Source organism: Taeniopygia guttata, chromosome 1A (assembly GCF_048771995.1).
Source record: "Taeniopygia guttata chromosome 1A, bTaeGut7.mat, whole genome shotgun sequence".
Classification (NCBI taxonomy): Eukaryota; Metazoa; Chordata; class Aves; order Passeriformes; family Estrildidae; genus Taeniopygia; species Taeniopygia guttata.
The window spans coordinates 1,771,573-1,793,513 of record NC_133025.1 but is presented as its reverse complement, the minus strand read 5'-3'; the positions used below and the strand labels follow the sequence as shown (position 1 = coordinate 1,793,513).

The following is a 21,941-nucleotide window of genomic DNA, read 5'->3' as shown; positions in this document are numbered from 1 at the left end:
GGGATGGTGGGAAATGTTGGGAAGGTTTGGAATGAGATGGGCTTTAAATTCCCATCCCACCCACCCCGTTCCATGATTTTATGTGGAAAACAAAAGTTCTATTTTCCCAGCCCTGCCTTGCCAGGATTATTCACAAAAATAAACACCTTCAGAAAAAAAAAAAACAACCTCAAAACAAAACAAAAAACCAAAACAAAACAAAACCAAAACAAACAAACAAACACAACAAAAAAAAACCACAAAAAAACCCCAACACCTTTTTTGCAACATCCTGACCAATTTTGAACCCTTACTCACTCCAGCTTTTTTCTTTGAAAAAATTCTTTTAGAATGGATTTTTAACGTGCATTTTTACCTTCTGCAGGATTTTAATGTATTGTGCTAATCAGCTTTTTGTGCTAATTATATCCATATATTCTGGGAGGTAACAGAGCTGCTTTGCTGCTCCTAAAATAGGGGTAAAGCCACGATTTTGGAATTTTTTTTCCTCCTTGCATATATTGGAATGTTGTCCTTATTTCCTAAAGAATGAGTTGTTTGTGAGAGGGATGCTAAAATAAATATATTCTCTTTTTAGAATATATTATAAGATACAATTATATAATAAATAATATAGAAATATATATTATATTGTAAATATATTATCTTTTCAGGTGTCTTTGTTCACCTGTTTTAAATCCTATCAAATGGACACAGAGGCAGTTTTCTTTCATTTAAAATTCAGTTAAAACTACTTATTAATTAAAAATCACTGAGTTTGGAACTATTTCAGTTATTCCTCACACATTTCCAAGTGACCCAATCTTAAAATCTACCTGAGATTTAAAAATTCATTTTAAAAAATTTAAAAAATAATTTAAAATTCTATTTTTACTTCATTCTCCACTTACAGCTAGAAGTGGAAAACCTGAGGATTTAATTCTAAGCTCAGCATGGAAAAATTTCATATTTTTGCAGTGCTTTGGGTCTTTTTATTATGTTTTTTGTGTTCGGTGAAGTTTTAAGGATCTGAGTGTGTTTTTTCTATTTAATTGAAGAATTTTTACACCTTTGCCCAGCACAGGACATGGAAGTCAAGGAAATCATGCAGGAGGGTTGAAAAATCTGTAGGATTGAGTTTATTCCAGGTTTATTCCAGTTATCCTCTCATTAAAATATTCCCACCTCTGGATAAAAAACCTTTAGAAAAGGCTGAAAATCAGGTGAGATCAGAGTAAAAATAACATTATTCCTTTTGAAAAACAAAAGTAATTTCATTTAATGCAGATTTTTCTGCTATTTTTACACTCAGAACACCTCAATTTTTGTCCACATTGTGAATAAGGTGAGATGAGTTGAAGGGGTGATAAAATCTCTGCCAAGCTTTGACTGAAATTTGATTTTTAGGTGATTTAACGGCCTCTGGTTTTCTTTTTTTGCAGCACTTTGCCTGGTTTTGATGAGCCCTACCCCATGCTGGTGTTACTGGGCCCTGTGGCCGGTGGGAGGAGGCAACTTTCTCTCAAAATCTGCAGACAATTCAAGAATTTCTTCAGATTTGGGTATGTTCTGCTCCCTGAGATCAAAAAAAACACCAAGGGATCAAGGTTGGAATTGCTGCTGGTTTGGTTTGTGGGGTTTTTTGGTAAAAAAGTTAAAAATGAAGAATTTTGGTGTGTTTTTGTCTCTTCACAAAGCTTGGCTGGCTGAAGTTATTAATGAGAGAAAAGGTGTTTAAATTATCAAAGTATTTTGGAAGATGAACAGAAAACAAACAGAAAACAAAACAAATGTATTAAAACACAAATCAAAACATAAAACGAGTAACCTAAAACCAAATAAACAAATTAAAATCACAAACCAAAACATAAAACCAAAAACTAAAACAAACATAAAAAACCAGAAACCAAAACAGAAAAAGCCAACCAAACAAAAAAACACAATAAAAAAATTTAAAACCCCACAGACCAAAACAAAAAGAACCACCCAAACCTGCAAAAAAAAAAACCCCAAAAAACCATAACCAAAACCAACTACAAACCAAAACAAAAAAAACCAAAATCCCCCAAAAAACACAAACAAAAAAAACCAAAACAAAAAAAACCCAAAAAAACCAAAAAGAACCAAAAACTACAATAAATCCTAAAAAAAAAAAATCTCAAAAAATCCCAAACAAACAAAACACCACAACCAAAAAATCAAAGAAATCAAAACTCAAAAACCTGCTCTGCTTTCCCTTTTTCCTCATTTATTTATGGTGCTAATTTATCCATTCATTTTCTATTTTAAGCGAAAAATCTGTTATGCCACTGTAAAAATTCCTTTTTTATCCTTTTTCTTTAAACTCATATCTTAGAAATTAGAAATTCAATTCCATTTGTGATTTTCCAAACATTCTGTGAGGGTAATTTTTGGTTTTTTGGTGTTTTGTTTTTTGTTTTTTTTTAAAGAGCATTTTTTCATTGTGTGTTTTATTCCCTACAACTTCCATGAATGAGGGGGAAAATAAAAAAAAAAAAAGGAATAGACAAAACCTTAACAGTGCAGAAAATTGCAACCATAAAGCAAAGTTGTATTTTTAATTATTCAGGGGAGATTTGAGCAATTTTCTGCCTGGAAATTTCAACCATTCCGCTCATTAAAAATGGATTTTATGCAAGATACTCTGGCAGTCTGAATGTAAACATGGCCCTGCAATTAAAAAGGGCTGAAATGTGTAAAAATTACAGGAAATCAAATTAAATTGGCCCCTCCAACCATCTGAGCTGGTGCTCAGCAGTGACCTTTGGAGCTGGGTGTGTTTGGTGTTATCCCAAAAAAAAAAAATCAGGAATTTTAGAGAGCCTGTGTGGAACTCGCTGCTCTCATTTTTTTGGGTAAAAAAAAAAAAAAAAAAGCCAATCCCTGATGCTGACACTAAATTTCTGAATTTCTGACTGGTTCCCAGCCCAGCTCCCTGGAATAAATGAGAGAAATGGCAAAGCAGAAATGAGGAGAAAAATCTGATTTTCAAACAGAACCAGACCCACTGAATACTGCAGTATTAAATTACCACCTGCATTAATAATCTGGTTTTTGGGGATTTTTTGTGGATTTTAGTGTTTTACTCTGGTGGCTGATGTTTATCCTTATGGGATGGCAGGGAATTCCTTTCCCTGCCTTTTATCCCACTTGATGGCAAAGCAGAAATGAGGAGAAAAATCTGATTTCCAAACAGAACCAGACCCACTGAATGCTTCAGTATTAAATTAGCATTAATCAGCATTAATAATCTGATTTTTGGGGGTTTTAGTGGGTTTTTAGTGTTTTACCCCGGTGGCTGATGTTTATCCTTATGGGATGGCAGGGAATTCCTTTCCCTGCCTTTTATCCCACTCGATGGCAAAGCAGAACTTAGGAGAAAAATCTGATTTTCAAACAGAACAAGAGCCAGCGAATACTTGAGTCTCAAATTGTTACCTGCATTAATTAACTGGGGTTTTTTTGGGGATTTTTGAGTGGGTTTTTAGTGTTTTAACCTAGTGGTTGATATTTGTCTTTATGGGATGGCAGGGAATTCCTTTCCCAGCCTTTATTCCCACTTGAATGGCAAAGCAGAAACGAGGAGAAAAATCTGATTTTCAAACAGAACAAGAGCCAGCAAATACCTGAGTCTCAAATTGTTACCTGCATTAATTAACTGTGGGTTTTGGGGTTTTTTGAGGGATTTTTGAGTGGGTTTTTAGTGTTTTACCCTGGTGGCTGATATTTATCCTCATGGGATGGCAGGGAATTCCTTTCCCAGCCTTTATTCCCACTTGATGGCAATGCAGAAACCAGGAGAAAAATCTGATTTTTCAAACAGAACCAGACCCACGGAATACTGCAGTATTAAATTACCATCTGCATTAATAATCTGGTTTTTGGGGGTTTTTAGTGGATTTTAGTGTTTTACTCTGGTGGCTGATGTTTATCCTTCTGGGATGGCAGGGAATTCCTTTCCCTGCCTTTTATTCCACTTTAATGGCAACGCAGAAATGAGGAGAAAAATCTGATTTTCAAACAGAACAAGAGCCAGTGAATACTTGAGTCACAAATTGTTATCTGCATTAATTAACTGGAGTTTTTTTGGGATTTTTGAGTGGGTTTTTAGTGTTTTACCCTGGTGGCTGATATTTATCCTTATGGGATGGCAGGGAATTCCTTTCCCAGACTTTATTCCCGCTTGAATGGCAAAGTAGAAATTAGGAGAAAAATCTGATTTTCAAACAGAACCAGACCCACTGAATATTGCAGTATTAAATTACTACCTGCATTAATAATCTGGTTTTTGGGGGTTTTTAGTGGATTTTAGTGTTTTACTCTGGTGGCTGAGGTTTATCCTTATGGGATGGCAGGAAATTCCTTTCCCTGCCTTTTATTCCACTTTAATGGCAAAGCAGAAATGAGGAGAAAAATCTGATTTCCAAACAGAAACAGACCCACGGAATGCTTCAGTATTAAATTAGCATTAATCAGCATTAATAATCTGATTTTTGGGGGGTTTTAGTGGGTTTTTAATGTTTTGCCATAGTGGCTGATATTTATCCTTATGGGATGGCAGGGAATTCCTTTCCCAGACTTTATTCCCACTTGAATGGCAAAGCAGAAACGAGAAGAAAAATCTGATTTTTCAAACAGAACCAGACCCACAGAATACTTCAGTATTAAATTACCACCTGCATTAATAACCTGATTTTTGGGGGTTTTAGTGGGTTTTTGGTGTTTTACCCTGGTGGTTGATATTTATCCTTATGGGATGGCAGGGAATTCCTTTCCCTGCCTTTTATCCCACTCGATGGCAAAGCAGAACTTAGGAGAAAAATCTGATTTTCAAACAGAACAAGAGCCAGCAAATACTTGAGTCTCAAATTGTTACCTGCATTAATTAACTGGGGTTTTTTAGGGATTTTTGAGTGGGTTTTTAGTGTTTTACCCTGGTGGCTGAGGTTTATCCTTATGGGATAAGGATATATCTTTATGGGATAAGGATATATCCCATATCCATATGGGATAAGCAGAACTTAGGAGAAAAATCTGATTTTCAAACAGAACAAGAGCCAGCGAATACTTGAGTCTCAAATTGTTACCTGCATTAATTAGCTGGGTTTTGGGGGAATTTTTTAGTGGGATTTTAGTGTTTTATCCTAGTTTGAAGCTGAGGTAGCTGAAGTTTTTACTTTCCCTGCCTTTTATCCCACTTTCCTCCCCACTTTCAGGATTGTTTCTCCCCTTCCCATTAGACATCTGTTTAAAAATTGGACTTTGGAGCTCTTTCTTAACCTCACAGCTCAGCCCAGCTCCTTTTCCACATTTAGGATTTGACTTTCTATCATCCCCAAGCTGACAGAATTGGGGAAAAAAATGGGTTCATCATTTCTCAGTGCCAGGCTGCTGTGACAGCTTCAGCTCAGGCCATCCTGGGCTGGGGAGGGATTTATAGCCAAAATACCACGTTACATTTAACTTTTTTTGGTGTATTTATAGGTTAATCTTTCAAACACGCAGCATTTAGGGGTGTGATTTGCACCTCTTTCTATTTCTCGTATTTCTTTGCTGCTTAAAAATAAAATTATTTATCGTTTCCCTGCTTTCCCCCCCTCTCACTGCTATTGCAGAGTTGCTGCAGGGATTGAAAACAAGTTATTTCTTTATTCTGCCATAAATCCCCCAGGCCCTGTCACACCACCAGGACGGCTTATTTTGGGGAAGAAAACAGATTTGATTATTATTTCATTTCTCAAGAAGAATTTGACAAAATGGTGGAAGCTGTAAGTACCTGACTCCTGTCCTTGTAGCTTTTTTCCTTCTCCCATAGTGAACTCAGCTTCTCTGTCCAGCCTGATTTATTTTATTTTTTATATTAGCTTCGTGCCTGGGTGTCAATGTTTATTCACTCTCAGTTGTGTTTTTAAGTTTATAGACAGAAATCGCCAATTTCTTGTAGATTCATGCTGTCTTTTCTCCTGTAAATGAATTTATAGAAACCACCAGATAGGCAAAATGGCCAGTGGGGAATATTTAAATAATAGTATAACATAGAAATAAACTTATTTTCAGGCACAAATATAGCGTGGGGTTTATTTGTTTTATTTTTTCAACATTTTCCAGCAACCCAGCAGGGAATTCCTTGGAAGTTTAGCAAATCCCCCCTAAAGGAGGGAGTTTTCTCTGAAGGATTTCTGCCTCCAGCTGCTCTTTTTGATGCCTTCTGCAACAAAACTTTGCCTTGAAAAGCCACAACAGAGCCCATTATTTGTATTTATACCAAAGGGGGAAGCCAGCAGAGCCTGAAACAACTGAGCTGGCCCTTCATGATAACAATAATCAAGGAGTTCAATTTTAAAAACATCAAATAAATCTGCTTCCATCTCTCCAGGGCTGCAGAATTTGAAATGCCTCAGCCAACTCCAGTTGCAGTTCTTCCTTTTCCTTGAAATTTCCCATTTTTTTTTCTATAAATTCACCAGAATGAAGCCCCTTGCTTTGGGTTTTCCTTTCCAGTTGGGAAGGAATAACCCAGGAATGCTGTCAGCTCTTTGTTCCCAGGATTTTGGAATTTGATTATCCATGGAAAAGGCACAAGCCCAGATATGGGAGCTTTTTTTTTATTGCTGATTTTGGGCTCTCAGTGCCCTCATTAACACCGATTGAAACAGGAAGAAACTTAGTAGGGAGAGAAATCAGGGAAATCCAAAGTGTTTCACTCATTTGAGGACGTTGTTCCACTTGGAATATTTCCCTTGGTATTATTCTTGTTCTGAATTTCAGGGGAAATTTCTGGCAACCTACAAATACAGCGGCCACAGCTATGGGCTGGGAAGAGACACGGTGGAGTCCATAGCCAGGGAGGGGCTGGCTACCTGTGTCCACCTGGAAATAGAGGTGAGCATCACCTGCCTGGGACATTTCTGCATGGGATTTGGGACAGGACAAAGGGAACGGCCTCAGATTGTGCCAGGGGATGATTTATTAAAAAAATATGGATATTGATCTAGTATTGATCCAACTGTGATGGATAAAAACTCTTTAACAGTTTAAAGTTAGAACGTGATTTATTAAAAAAAATATGGATATTGATCTAGTACCAATATCCAACTCTGAGGGACAAAAACTCTCTAACAGTTTAAAGTTAGAAAGTGTGTGTTTATTGTGTGTGGGGGACAGCTCCCAAATCCACACCACAGCTTCCAAATGATTACAGAGCCCTTTTATCCATCCAAGTACTGAATACCCAAATATAAATACATATTCATTATGTTGGTACATCCCATTCCCAAATCCACACCACGCCTTCCAGGTGATTACAGAGTTTTTTTATCCATACAAGTATTGAATACCCAAAATACAAATCCATATTCATCATTTTGGTACATCCCATTCCTCACTTCATATGCTAATCATTTCATATGCTAATCATTTTTTGTCCCTTGAAATGGGTCGGTGTCTCTTTCATGGGGAGGGGTCCCAAAATGAGGAGGTAAATGAAGTTTTCCTCCTTCTGACCTTTCTCCCTTTTCAATGCAAATATGACAAATGAACTCTTGGTAGAACTCCCATTCCTTGTCTTCAGTTGGTTTCAGAACAGAGGAGGCCCACGATTGTTTTATGTTCCTAAAAGCAATTTGTCAGTTTCTGTGTTCTTCATTATAATTTCTTCATTATATTCTTCATTATAAACCCAGCTAACTAAATATTGTGCTGACAAGCAATCAATTATTAGTTAACTACTAACTCCCAACTTCATCAAGGCCTACTCATTTATTTTAAATTAACTCTAGTAAGGCTTATCTCTAACTCAAATCTTAGCACCTCTAAAATCTCTAAATTCCTTAAAATTTACGTTTCACCCCTTCCTGCCATTTGCAAGCTCTTTTCCATGGTTTTGGTTAATTTTTAGCCACTGTCACATAAAACTTCATCCCACAGCGAGTTTTGTATCTGAAAACAATAATTGTGAGTTATGGGTGGGGATGGAAGGTGCTGAGTCCTTTATTTGCCACAGGGCTCAGAACAAAAGTGATTTAGGAGCATTAAAGGAAATTTTAATTATGGGCCGTGGGCTGAGATTGGAAATTAAGAGCTGTTCATTCCCTTTTATCTGGAGTGTATCTTGGGCTGATAAAAGAGAATGACACCAATTTTAAAAGTTCAAATCTTGCTGAGCCTGCACTAGCAGTCAGTGGCTTCTGTAAGTCTGATACTCAGTTCTATTTTAAATTAAATTAAATTAAATTAAATGTTTGTGATGTTTCCCCTTTGCTCTGCTAGCCACCAATGCCTGCAGAGCAATTTGCAGCCAATAAATTGGGATAAACCCAGAGGGGGAAAAAAAACCAACTCAGCTACAAGTTCAACAAACACTCAGTTTCAAGAATAAACCCCTATGGTTTTATTCTGGTTTATTTTCAAGGAGAAAAAACTCAGCTACAAGTTTGACAAACACTCAATTTCAAGGAAAAAAAAAACAACAACAATGTTTTCTGTGCTTTATTTTCAAGGAGAAAAAACTCTGCTCCAAGTTCAACAAACACTCAATTTCATCAATAAACCCCTGTGTTTTCTCTGCTTTACTTTCAAGGAGAAAACACTGGGCTCCTTGTTTGATAAACACTCAATTTCATGAAAAAACACCTTTTTGGTCTTGTTTTTCAGGGAGAAAAAACAAACATTCAGTTTCAACAATAAAAACAATGGGTTTTTTCTGCTTTATTTTCAAGGAGAAAAAAAATGAGCTTCAATTTCATTAAAAAACACCTGTGTTTCTCTGCTTTATTTTCAAGAGAAAAAATTCAGCTCCAAATTTAACAAATACTCAATTTCAAGAAAAAAAACACTATTTATTTCTGCTTTATTTTCAGGGAGAAAAAAAACAGAGCTTCACGTTCAACAAACACTCAGTTTCATTAATAAACCCCTGTGTTTCTCTGCTTTATTTTCAAACAGAAAAATCTGAGATCCAAACTTCACAAACAGTCAGTTTCAAGAAAAAACCACTGTTTTTCTCTGCTTTATTTTCAAAGAGAAAAAGCTGGGTTCCTTGGTCAACAACACTCAATTTCAAGAAAAAAACACTTTTTAAATCTTGTTTTTCAGGGAGAAAGAACTCAGCTCCAAATTTAACACTCAACTTCAACAAAAATAAAAACACTGGGGTTTTTTTCTGCTTTGTTTTCAAGGAGAAAAAACTGAACTCCAAATTCCACAAACACTCAATTTCAAGAAAAAAAAAAAAAACAAAAACGCGCTATTTATTTCTGCTTTATTATCAAGGAGAAAAAACTGAGCTCCAAATTCCACACTCAGTTTCAAGAAAAAAAAAAACCACTGTTTTTTCATTTTAAAGGAGAAAAAGCTGGGCTCCTTGTTCGACAAACACTCAATTTCAAGAAAAAAAACATGTTTTTAATCTTGTTTTTCAGGGAGAAAAAACTCAGCTCCAAATTTAACAAACATTCAATTTCAAGAGTAAAACCACATTTTTTCTTGTTTTTCAGGGAGAAAAAACTCAGCTCCAACTTCAACAAACACCCAACTTCAAGAATAAAAACCCTGTTTTTTCGCTTTATTTTCAAGAGAAAAAAAGCTTGAAATTCCACAAACAGTCTCACAAAAAAAAAAAAAAAAACCACTTTTTTTTTATTTTCTGCTTTATTTTCAAGGGCGTCCGTAGCTTGAAAAACACCTACTTCAAACCCAGGTACGTGCTGTTGGTCCCCAAGGATAAATGGAAATATGGGGAGCACCTGAGGAGGACAGGATTGTTCAGCAGGGCAGAGATCAGAGAGGCGGTGGCCAGAGTGGACACGTACCTCCAAATAAATCAGGATTTCCCGGGGTACTTCCATGCTGTCATCTACACAGGTGAGTTCATGGCTGATTTCCTTTGGGATAATTAGGAATTGAGGGGCAGCAGGTTGTGGAGTTTTTATCTTCTTTTTTGCCAGGGTTGGGGTTAAATGTGTGAGGTGATATTTCTTGTTTGGACTCACATGTTTATTAGTTCTTATCTCTGTTACAGTCTCATAAAACCCAAGTTCTACTCTAACAAACTAAAAATGGAGCCCCACTTCTCTCTCTACAAGGCCTTCTAAGAATAAACTAATTAAGAAATGACACCTCAATTATTTTCACCTTAACCCAATAACCAACCACTCACGCCCCTCAATGTGGACTTTTTTATCCAATTACACAAAACCACCCAAACCCATGGAGAAGGAGAAGGACCAGCCACCACCCTAAAACCTCCATCTTGTTTTATAGATATTATTGTATTCTAAACACTTAAACTCTGAGTTTCCCACCCTGTGGTATCACACACTTCTATCCAAACTCCACCCCCACAATCCCAGTTCTGCCATTCCATTCTGGAAGCTTCACCACGGCCTCAGGTCAATGCAGAGTTCTCCTGGGGGCAGTGCCTGGCAGCACAGAAAGTCTGGAATTCTCAGCAGCTTCCAAGAAGTTCATTGCTGATTTCCTTTGGGATAATTAGGAATTGAGGGACAGCAGGTTGTGGAGTTTTTATCTTCTTTTTTGCCAGGGTTGGGGTTAAATGTGTGAGGTGATATTTCTTGTTTGGACTCAGATGTTTATTAGTTCTTATCTACGTTACAGTCTCATAAAACCCAAGTTCTACTCTAACAAACTAAAAATGGAGCCACACTTCTCTCTCTCTACGAGGCCTTTTAAGAATAAACTAATTAAGAAATGACACCTAAATTATTTTCACTTTAACCCAATAACCAACCACTCATGCCCCTCAATGTGGATTTTTTATCCAATTACACCCAAACCAATGGAGAAGGAGGTGAAGAAGGACCAGCCACCGCCCCAAAACCTCCATCTTATTTTATATCTATTCCTGCATTCTAAACCCTTAAATTCTGAGTTTCCCACCCTGTGATATCACACACTTCCATTCAAACTCCACACCTATAATCTCAGTTTTATTTTTGAATTCTGGAAGCTTCTCCACAGCCTCAGGTCAGTGCAGAGTTCTCCTGCATCTGGAATTCCCAGCATCCAGGGTTCCAACAGCAGGTGGGAGAATCCTTTCTGGAAGGAATCCCTCTGTCATTCATTCCTTTTGTAGAGGTGTTTTTTGGGGCTCCCCACATTAAATGACAGCACCGTGGTGTAAGTATTGCAAATTTGTAAATGTGGCACACAGAGCTTGCAATTTAAACATGGCCCTAAAGAAATAAACCGATAGGGAAATATTTAGGAGAGTGCAGAGGCTGAATTTCAGCTTTTTCTCAGTGTGCTGTTTATGAAGATGAAGGTATTTCTCCCCAAGAGACATTAAAAATGTATTTCTGTGACAAACAATGTATTTCTGTATTTTCTGGCTAAGTTAAAAATGTATTTCTGTGACAAACGAGTATTTCTGTATTTTCTGGCTAAGTTAAAAACTTATTTCTGCGTCAAATTCATGTGATTTGTGTCTTTGCACTGATGAAAAGTTGGGTTTTTATTCCGTTTCTTTTCTCTCTGCCATGAAATGCATTTCCCTCTCTGCAGATGAGCTGGAGCAGGCATTCACAGAGCTGACTCACCTTGTCAAGGTCTACCTGGGCTTGGAGCCACCTGACTCTTTGGACATTCAAGGCACCAACAGCGGGGCAGGTAAAGTGGTTTTATCAGCAGAAAAGTCCTATTTATTGTTAATTAATTTACTGAAATCTGGAAATGATGCAGCTCGTGAGACCTGAAACATCCACGAGCTCTTCTGCCATGGCTCTCCCAGGCTGATTCCTTCAGGAGAGGATGATTTTGGGCTCAGATGGAGTTTTCAACTCTCCTGAGGATGGTTTTGGGCTCTGGATGGTTTCCTGACTCCTTTTTTGGGCTCAGATGGAGTTTCCTGACTCTCCTGAGGATGGTTTTGGACTCTGGATGTTCTCCTGACTTTTTGGTGCTCAGATGGAGTTTCCAGCTCTCCTGAGAATGGTTTTGGGCTCAGATGGAGTTTTCAGCTCTCCTGAGGATGGATTTGGGCTCAGATGGAGTTTTCTGACCCCTCTGAGAAAGGTTTTGAGCTCAGATGGAGTTTCCTGACTCTCCTGAGGATGGTTTTGGGCTCCGGATGGTTTTGGGCTCCGGATGATTTCCTGACTCTTTTTTTTGGGCTCAGATGGAGTTTGCTGAATCATCTGGGAATGGATTTGGGCTCAGATGGAGTTTTCTGACTCTCCTGAGGATGGTTTTGGGCTCTGGATGTTCTCCTGACATTTTTGGGCTCAGATTGAGTTTCCTGATGCTTTTTTGTGCTCTGGATGGAGCTTCCTGCCTCTTTTTTGGGCTCAGATGGAGTTTCCTGACCCATCTGAGGATGGATCTGGGTTCAGATGGAGTTTCCTGACTCTCCTGAGAATGGTTTTGGGCTCTGGATGTTCTCCTGACTTTTTTGGGCTCAGATGGAGTTTCCAGATCTCCTGAGAATGGATTTGGGCTCAGATGGAGTTTCCTGACTCCTCTGAGGATGATTTTGGGCTCTGGATGAGTTTCTGACTCTTTTTTTGGACTCTGGATGGAGTTTCCTGACCCCTCTGAGAATAGTTTTGAGCTCAGATGGAGTTTCCTGACTCCTCTGAGGAGGATTTTGTGCTCAGATGGAGTTTCCAACTCTCCTGAGGATGGATTTGGGCTCAGATGGAGTTTTCTGACCCGTCTGAGAATAGTTTTGGGTTTAGATGGAGTTTCCTGATTCCTCTGAGGAGGATTTTGGGCTCAGATGGAGTTTCCTGACTCTCCTGAGGATGGTTTTGGGCTCTGGATGTTCTCCTGACAGTTTTGGGCTCAGATGAAGTTTCCAGCTCTCCTGAGGATGGATTTGGGCTCAGATGAGTTTCCTGACTCCTCTGAGGATGATTTTGGGCTCTGGATGAGTTTCTGATTCTTTTTTTAGACTCTGGATGGAGTTTCCTGACCCGTCTGAGAATAGTTTTGGGTTTAGATGGAGTTTCCTGATTCCTCTGAGGAGGATTTTGGGCTCAGATGGAGTTTTCTGACCCCTCTGAGAAAGGTTTTGGGTTTAGATGGAGTTTCCTGATCCCTCTGTGGATGATTTTGGGCTCAGATGGAGTTTCCTGACTCACCTGAGGATGGTTTTGGACTCTGGATGTTCTGACATTTTTGTGCTCAGATGGAGTTTCCAGCTCTCCTGAGAATGGATTTGTGCTCAGATGGAGTTTCCTGACTCCTCTGAGGATGATTTTGGGCTCTGGATGAGTTTCCAATTCTTTTTTTAGACTCTGGATGGAGTTTACTGATTCATCTGAGAATAGTTTTGGGTTTAGATGGAGTTTCCTGATTCCTCTGAGGAGGATTTTGGGCTCAGATGGAGTTTCCAGCTCTCCTGAGGATGGATTTGGGCTCAGATGGAGTTTTCTGACCCCTCTGAGAAAGGTTTTGGGTTTAGATGGAGTTTCCTGATTCCTCTGTGGATGATTTTGGGCTCAGATGGAGTTTCCTGACTCTCCTGAGGATGGTTTTGGGCTCTGGATGATTTCCTGACTCTTTTTTTTGGGCTCAGATTGAGTTTCCTGATGCTTTTTTGGGCTCTCGATGGAGCTTCCTGCCTCTTTTTTGGGCTCAGATGGAGTTTCCTGACTCTCCTGAGGATGGATTTGGGCTCAGATGGAGCTTCCTGACTCTCCCGAGGATGATTTTGGGCTCTGGATGTTCTCCTGACTTTTTTGGGCTCAGATGGAGTTTCCAGCTCTTCTGAGGATGGATTTGGGCTCAGATGGAGTTTCCTGACTCCTCTGAGGATGATTTTGGGCTCTGGATGAGTTTCTGGCTCTTTTTATCGACTCTGGATGGAGTTTCCTGACCCCTCTGAGAATAGTTTTGAGCTCAGATGGAGTTTCCTGACTCCTCTGAGGAGGATTTTGTGCTCAGATGGAGTTTCCATTTCTCCTGAGAATGGATTTGGGCTCAGATGGAGTTTCCAGCTCTTCTGAACGTGATTTCTGGCTCAGATGGAGTTTCCTGACCCCTCTGAGAAAGGTTCTGAGCTTAGATGGAGTATCCTGATTCCTCTGTGGATGATTTTGGGCTCAGATGGAGTTTTCTGACTCTCCTGAGGATGGTTTTGGGCTCTGGATGTTCTCCTTACATTTTTGGGCTCAGATGGAGTTTCCTGATGCTTTTTTGGGCTCTGGATGGAGCTTTCTGACTCTTTTTTGGGCTCAGATGGAGTTTCCTGACCCATCTGAGGATGAATCTGGGTTCAGATGGAGTTTCCTGACTCTCCTGAGGATGGTTTTGGGCTCTGGATGTTCTCCTGACTTTTTTGGGCTCAGATGGAGTTTCCAGCTCTCCAGAGGATGGATTTGGGCTCAGATGGAGTTTCCTGACTCCTCTGAGGATGATTTTGGGCTCTGGATGAGTTTCTGACTCTTTTTTTGGACTCTGGATGGAGTTTCCTGACCCCTCTGAGAATAATTTTGAGCTCAGATGGAGTTTCCTGACTCCTCTGAGGAGGATTTTGTGCTCAGATGGAGTTTCCATCTCTCCTGAGAATGGATTTGGGCTCAGATGGAGTTTCCAGCTCTTCTGAGCATGATTTTTGGCTCAGATGGAGTTTCCTGACCCCTCTGAGGATGGATTTGGGCTCAGGATGGAATTTGCTGACTCTTTTTTTGGGCTCTGGATGGAGTTTGCTGACTCCTGAGGATGGATTTGGGCTCTGGATGGAATTTCTGACTCTTTTTTGGTCTCTGGATGGTGTTTGCTGACTCCTGAGGATGGATTTGGGCTCTGGATGGAATTTCTGACTCTTTTTTGGGCTCTGGATGGAGTTTGCTGACTCCTGAGGATGGATTTGGGCTCTGGATCTCCCATTCCAGATAAATCCCAAGTGAGGGGTGCTCATGGCTGGACTTTGTGCCCCCCAAACTGGCACAACAAAAAACTGGGATGGCACCGGGACTTCCCTTTGCCCTTCCCCAGGATGGCCCAAGGAGCAGGAAAATCAGGATAATGAGATGAGAAGACAACTTAAAACTCCACTCCACATGTTTTGGGGTGAGCCATCAATCCCAAACGATCTGTGGTGTGTTTCAAAGAAGCCTTTTAACCCCTGAATGGCCACTTCCAGCTCATCCAAGTGCCTGCTCTCATTCCTGCTTGTGTAACTCGGGTCAGGGAATGGTTCCAGGCAGAATTCCATGGAATTCCTGAGGGGGAAGGGACCCGCAAGGATCATCCAGGCGCAGACACCCCAAAATCCCACCCAGGGAGTGGTGTCCAAATGCTCCTGGAGGAGTTTTGGGAATGTGCCCATTCCCTGGGGAGCCTGGCAGTGCCCACCACCCTCTGGGGGAAGAAATTTTCCCAAAATCCAACCGAAACCTGGCACAGCTCCCCTTGTTTCCTGTCCCTGTCACAGGGAGCAGGGATTGGAGAGACCCCGAGGAGTCTCCCCTCACCTCCTCCTCTCCAGACCCTCCTTATGTAACTTCCTAAATTTATTAAATCTATTAAATATGTCAATTCCTAAATTAACACAGCAAAAGCAAACCAAAAATGATTTCCTAAATTTATTAAATCTATTAAATTATGTCAATTCCTAAATTAGCACAACACAAACCCCAAAACTCTCCGTAACTTTCAGACAGATCAATTCCTTGATCCTGCAGCCACAGAATTGACGCCAGGAGGGAAAGAGAGGGAGAAGAACTTTACTGGAATAAAAAAAAAAAATAAACAAAAAGGATATTATGGTAAAAGAATGAGCAATATTAATTAAAAATAAGCAAATTTTTAGGAACTTTTCCCTCTGACTCCAGGAATTTCCTAGTTTGGATCCATTTTAGATCCATTGGAGCAGGGTGGAGAATCAATTCCCTCAGGAGCACAGAGCCAATATCCACAGCTGGGGAAGGCTGCAAATAAAAGCATCTGAAAAAAGGCCAAAATGTCTGTAAATTTTAATAAAGGACAGTGCAATATTCATCAGTTCATAATTTCATGTCATTTTGGATCATGGAAGAATGAATAATATTAATTTCCCAGCGGACACAGGAAAAGCTTCTGCACACATTGTGGCTCCTCAGAGCTACAGCAGTGAAGACTTTGCTGAAAAATCTTATTTAGCTTTAAATTAAGTAGATTTTATTTTAATTTCCAGAAATTCCCACCTTCATCTGATATGAAAAAAAAGGTGATTTCCTTGCCTTATTTGCTATAATATTGTATTTTCTTGCTTTAAAAACGCTGGGGACATTTTGTCTCAAAGGCAACAAACCCCACCAAACCCTAGAGAGATGATTAGAAAAGAAGGGAAAAGCCTGAGGATTAAAAAGAAAAGATTTTTATATAAACCTGGTATTTTTGGAGATATATTTAAGTATCTGAAGCTCCTTTAAAGGACTTTGTATTCCTCTTCCAGAGAGTCGCTTGTCACTTACAGAAACTTCATTAACACTGCAAGATTTTTGGCAATCCTGCTGCTCATAAAGTAACTTTTAAATTTACTACACACCATTAAATTCACTCAGAGCCCCATTTAGAGGTGTTTAAATAAGTTCAACTCTCTTATTTCTAGAGCTCCACTCTTCTCCTGGACTGTGGGAAATAATTTATTTTGCAGACCTTGCCCCAAGGTTGTCTTTAAAAGGGAGATTTTTAGTGAGATTGGAGAGGGGGAAGATTGCTTGTGGGAGATTATGAGAGGTTTATAATTCTTTTTTTAATGAACTGCTGGGCAAGATCTTTTGCTGGTGTACAGAGTAAAAAAAAAAAAAAAAAAACAGAGAGAAAATAGATAAATTCTTTTAAAAATCTTTTAATAGCAGAAGTTGAACAATTTTTGGAGCTGATAATGCTTTGTACTTCCATTGGCAGCTTTCATCCATGGCATCCAGTGATTTGAAACGATGAAAATCCTGGATGGTTTGGGTTGGGAGGGAATTTAAAGCCCATCCAGTTCCAACCCTGACACCTTGGACTATTCCAGGGATGGGGAATCCACAACTTCCCTGGCAAACCAGAGCCCTCAGAGGAAAGAACACCAAACAATATTTATAAAGTTATTTCTATGGCATCATTTCACATTTTGATGTGATTTTATGCACAGGATAAATCCCAGTTCATGGATTTTTTTTTCCCAATTTTGAAATAATTTGAATTATTCAAAATAATTGTGATTTAAAAAAACTGATTTATGTGAAGGGACCTTAAAGCCCACCCAGTGCCATGGGCAGGGACACCTTCCACTCTCCCAGGTTTCTCCAAACCTGTGGTGGTTTTGTATGGGAGTTACAGAATTTACTTCCATACATCACTTAAAATGTATTTGCAGCAGCAATATCAATTATCTAATTACTAAAAAGCTGTGTACACTTCTGTGAAAAACACGTGTGGAAGATGAAAAAAACTGGAGAACAATAAACTGACAGAAATTTTAGGGTTTTGTTTCTTTACTTTGTCATTAAGAAAAGGTTGTAAGGGGAGAAAAAGCATCCTAAAGTTTTTGTTTTGATTTTTATTTCTTTTTTTTTTTTTTCCTTTTAGTTACTGTTAATAAATGTCTCTTTATAGCCTTTGAAACTTTTCAGGTTGCTTTGCCTTTCCCCTAGTCCCAGCAGGAAATAGGTGAGTACATGGTAGTGAGTGCACTGGTGATTAGCAAACACTGAACACCACGGTCATTAGCGCTCATTAGCGGGGAAATCTCAAATTAGCGAACCAAAACTGTCCTAGTTGAGAAGGTCACAATGCAAAGCAACGCTCTCCATTTTCAGAAGGCTCCAAGCTGGTTTTATTCATGCATGGATGCTTTTTATACATTCTTACAAAAATCATAATTTACATTTATTGATCACAAGAGACAAAGTGCTCATTGGAACAGGCAGTTGCAGCTTCTCTTATTTATCCTTTTTTTTTCTTGGTTTCTAAACCAACAAGCTTGGTAGGAAATTCTTTCAGGAGTAAACATGGATCCACTTATCACACATGGATCCACTTATCACACATGGATCCCCTTATCACACATGGATCCCCTTATCAAACATGGATCCCCTTATCAAACATGGATCCTCTTAGCAAACATGGATCCTCTTAGCAAACATGGATCCTCTAATCAAACATGGATCCTCTAATCAAACATGGATCCTCTAATCAAACATGGATTCTCTTATCAAAAATGGATCCTCTAATCAAACATGGATCCTTTTATCAAACATGGATCTTCTTATGAAACATGGATCCCCTTATCAAAGATGGATCTTCTAATCAAACACGGATCCTTTTATCAAACATGGATCCCCTTATCAAACATGGATCCCCTTATCAAAGATGGATCCTCTTATCACACATGGATCCTCTTATCAAACATGGATCCTCTTATCAAACATGGATCCCCTTATCAAACATGGATCCTCTTATCAAACACGGATCCTCTTATCATAGATCCCCTTATCAAACATGGATTCTCTTATCAAACAGGGACCCCCTTATCAAACATGGATCCTCTAATCAAACATGGATCCCCTTACAAACATGGATTCTCTTATCAAAAATGGATTCTCTTATCACACATGGATCCCCTTATCAAACATGGATTCCCTTATCAATCATGGATCCTCTTATCACACATGGATCCCCTTATCAAACATGGATCCCCTTGTCAAACATGGATCCTTTTATCAAACATGGATCTTCTTATGAAACATGGATCCCCTTATCAAACATGGATCCTCTTATCATAGATCCCCTTATCAAACATGGATTCTCTTATCAAACAGGGACCCCCTTATCAAACATGGATCCTCTAATCAAACATGGATCCTCTAATCAAACATGGATCCCCTTATCAAACATGGATCCCCTTATCAAACATGGATCCCCTTATCAAACATGGATCCTTTTATCAAACATGGATCTTCTTATGAAACATGGATCCCCTTATCAAAGATGGATCCCCTTATCAAACTTGGATCCCCTTATCAAACTTGGATCCCCTTATCAAACTTGGATCCCCTTATCAAACATGGATCCTCTAATCAAACATGGATCCCCTTAACAAACATGGATCCCCTTATCAAACATGGATCCTCTTCTCAAACTTCTCTCTGGCTGACAGAAGTGGCTGGAAAACCTCTCCCACACGAAGCCACCACCAAACCCCAATCCAGGCAGGCCTGGGCCGCTCCCAGGGATGGAAAATGAAAACGGAAATGTTCCTTCCCGTTTATATTCCGAATATTTTGATTGAGGATTGCCTTTCCCAGGTTCCAGGAACCAGCTCTTCCCAGAGGAGAAGTCATCCCCAGGCCAAGGAACTCCTCGGCGCTCTCGGACTCCGTCCTCTGGTGACATTTTGGAACCTTCTGCCCAAACCTACCCCAGGGAGCTCCTGGAAATGCTGACTGCACCCCCGGGCTCCGTGGTAAGGAGCAGCTCCTGCACCTCAAACCAGGAACTGCACTCAAAACTTTTTCAATTTTAAAGGAAAAAATGTTCTCTGTCCTGTTCTGATTTCAACAACATTTCCCAGTTCTGCTGGGAATGGTTTATATTATATTATATTATATTATATTATATTATATTATATTATATTATATTATATTATATTATATTATATTATATTATATTATATTATATTATATTATATTATATTATATTATATTATATTATATTATATTATATTATATTATATTATATTATATTATATTATATTATATTATATCATATTATATCATATCATATCATATCATATCATATCATATCATATCATATCATATCATATCATATCATATTATATCATATCATATTATATCATATTATATCATATTATATTATATCATATCATATTATATTATATCATATCATATCATATTATATTATATCATATAATCATATTATATTATATCATATTATATTATATTATATCATATTTATATAAGATAATATATATTTTTATATATTTTATATATTTTAAATATATTATATATATATAATGTATCTTTTTTGACACAATATACATATTGTTGACACATGTGTGGAAAACCAGAATGAAATAACAAAGTACATATATTTTTTATATATATACATATAAAAGAAATATAATAAATAGATATATATTTTATATATATATTTATATGTATAGATAAAATGTATATAAATATATATACATATAATTATATATTTTTATATATAAAAAAAATATAATAAATATATATAATATATTTTTATGATATACATATATATATATTATATATATACATACATTGTTATTTCGTTCTGGTTTTCCACACACGTGTCAACATTCAAGGTGAAACCCAGACACCTCTTTAGACCAAATTAAATGTGGAAAATAGAAATATTTCTGCAGCCCTAAAGCCAAATTTTTCAGCTGTTACATTTGGGATTTTAAATTATTTTGGCACCTAAATAATGTCCTGTCACCAGAGTCACCACACTCCCCTCACCTCGAGGAGAACTGAAATAAAAAATAAAAAAATAAGAAATTTCTGTGAGTTTTGGGATTCCCTGCAGCCTCCCGCCCTCGTTTTCTCTGGCTGTAATTAATTATGCAATTATTATAATTATAAAAGTAAGAACAGAGAGGTTTTAAACCTGCAATCAACCCAGGGCTAAAAAAAAAACAAAAAAAAAAAGGTCAAAATTCTATATTTAACAGAATAAAATGAAATAAAAAAGGGTCCCCCTGGAATTTCAGCAGGAGAAAGGAGGATCCAAAACATTAAAATCACCACAAATAATTTAAAATTTCTGTTTAAAATTGGTCAATATTTTTAATTTTCTTTCCCAGGAAGAAGCCTCGCTCCAAAGACGTTTCTCTGCAGCGCGTCAGAGGATTCTTTTCCACAGGTAACCTGGAATAATTCCAATTTAATTCCAATTTAATTCCAAATTAATTCCTTGCAATCAACTCCAAAACGCCATTTTAGGGTTTCTTCCTCACTTTTTAGGGTTTTTCTCCACTTTTTATGGTGTCTTCTCCATTTTTTAGGGTTCCTTCTCCATTTTTAGTGTTTCATCCCCATTTTTTAGGGTTTCTTCCCCAGTTTTTAGGGTTTCTTCTCCCCTTTTTAGGGTTTCTTCCCCAGTTTTTAGAGTTTCTTCCCCAATTTTTAGGGTTTCTTTTTCACTTTTTAGGGTTTCTTTTTCACTTTTTAGGGTTTCTTCCTCATTTTTTAGGGTTTCCTCTCCACTTTTTAGGGTTTCTTCTCCACTTTTTATCTTTTCTTCTCCATTTTTTAGGGTTTCTTCTCCAATTTTTAGGGTTTCTTTGTCACTATTTAGGGTTTCTTCCTCACTTTTTAGGGGTTTTTTTCCCCATTTTTTAGGGTTTCTTCCTCATTTTTTAGGGTTTCTTCCCCACTTTTTAGGGTTTCTTCTCCACTTTTTATCTTTTCTTCTCCATTTTTTAGGGTTTCTTCTCCAATTTTTAGGGTTTCTTTGTCACTATTTAGGGTTTCTTCCTCACTTTTTAGGGTTTTTTTTCCCCATTTTTTAGGGTTTCTTCCTCATTTTTTAGGGTTTCCTCTCCACTTTTTAGGGTTTCTTTTTCACTTTTTAGGGTTTCTTCCTATTTTTTAGGGTTTCTTCCTCACTTTTTAGAGTTCCTTCCTCACTTTTTAGGGTTCCTTCCTCACTTTTTAGGGTTTTTTCCCCCATTTTTTAGGGTTTCTTCCCCAATTTTTAGGGTTTCTTTTTCACTTTTTAGGGTTCCTTCTCCACTTTTTAGGGTTTCCTCCCCAATTTTTAGGGTTTCTTTTTCACTTTTTAGGGTTTCTTTTTCACTTTTTAGGGTTTCTTTTTCACTTATTAGGGTTTCTTCCTCACTTTTTAGGGTTTTTTCCCCCATTTTTTAGGGTTTCTTCCCCAATTTTTAGGGTTTCTTTTTCACTTTTTAGGGTTCCTTCTCCACTTTTTAGGGTTTCCTCCCCAATTTTTAGGGTTTCTTT

The 21,941-nt window shown here is 38.1% G+C and overlaps 1 protein-coding gene and 1 long non-coding RNA gene across 5 annotated transcripts in view; one reads left to right on the top strand and one right to left on the bottom strand.

Moving 5' to 3' along the window:
* LOC140680581 (uncharacterized) overlaps nt 1-21,941 on the bottom strand; it is a 43,682-nt gene that overhangs the window by 9,224 nt on the left and 12,517 nt on the right. The window lies entirely within an intron of this gene.
* LRGUK (leucine rich repeats and guanylate kinase domain containing) overlaps nt 1-21,941 on the top strand; it is a 54,293-nt gene that overhangs the window by 21,195 nt on the left and 11,157 nt on the right. For all 4 annotated transcript variants that reach the window (XM_072918458.1, XM_072918475.1, XM_072918463.1 and 1 more), the window contains 7 exons: nt 1,422-1,541; nt 5,672-5,768; nt 6,769-6,882; nt 9,660-9,861; nt 11,521-11,625; nt 19,239-19,396; nt 20,783-20,841. In XM_072918458.1, coding sequence (XP_072774559.1) covers nt 1,422-1,541; nt 5,672-5,768; nt 6,769-6,882; nt 9,660-9,861; nt 11,521-11,625; nt 19,239-19,396; nt 20,783-20,841 — 855 coding nt within the window. The remainder of the gene's footprint in view (nt 1-1,421; nt 1,542-5,671; nt 5,769-6,768; nt 6,883-9,659; nt 9,862-11,520; nt 11,626-19,238; nt 19,397-20,782; nt 20,842-21,941) is intronic.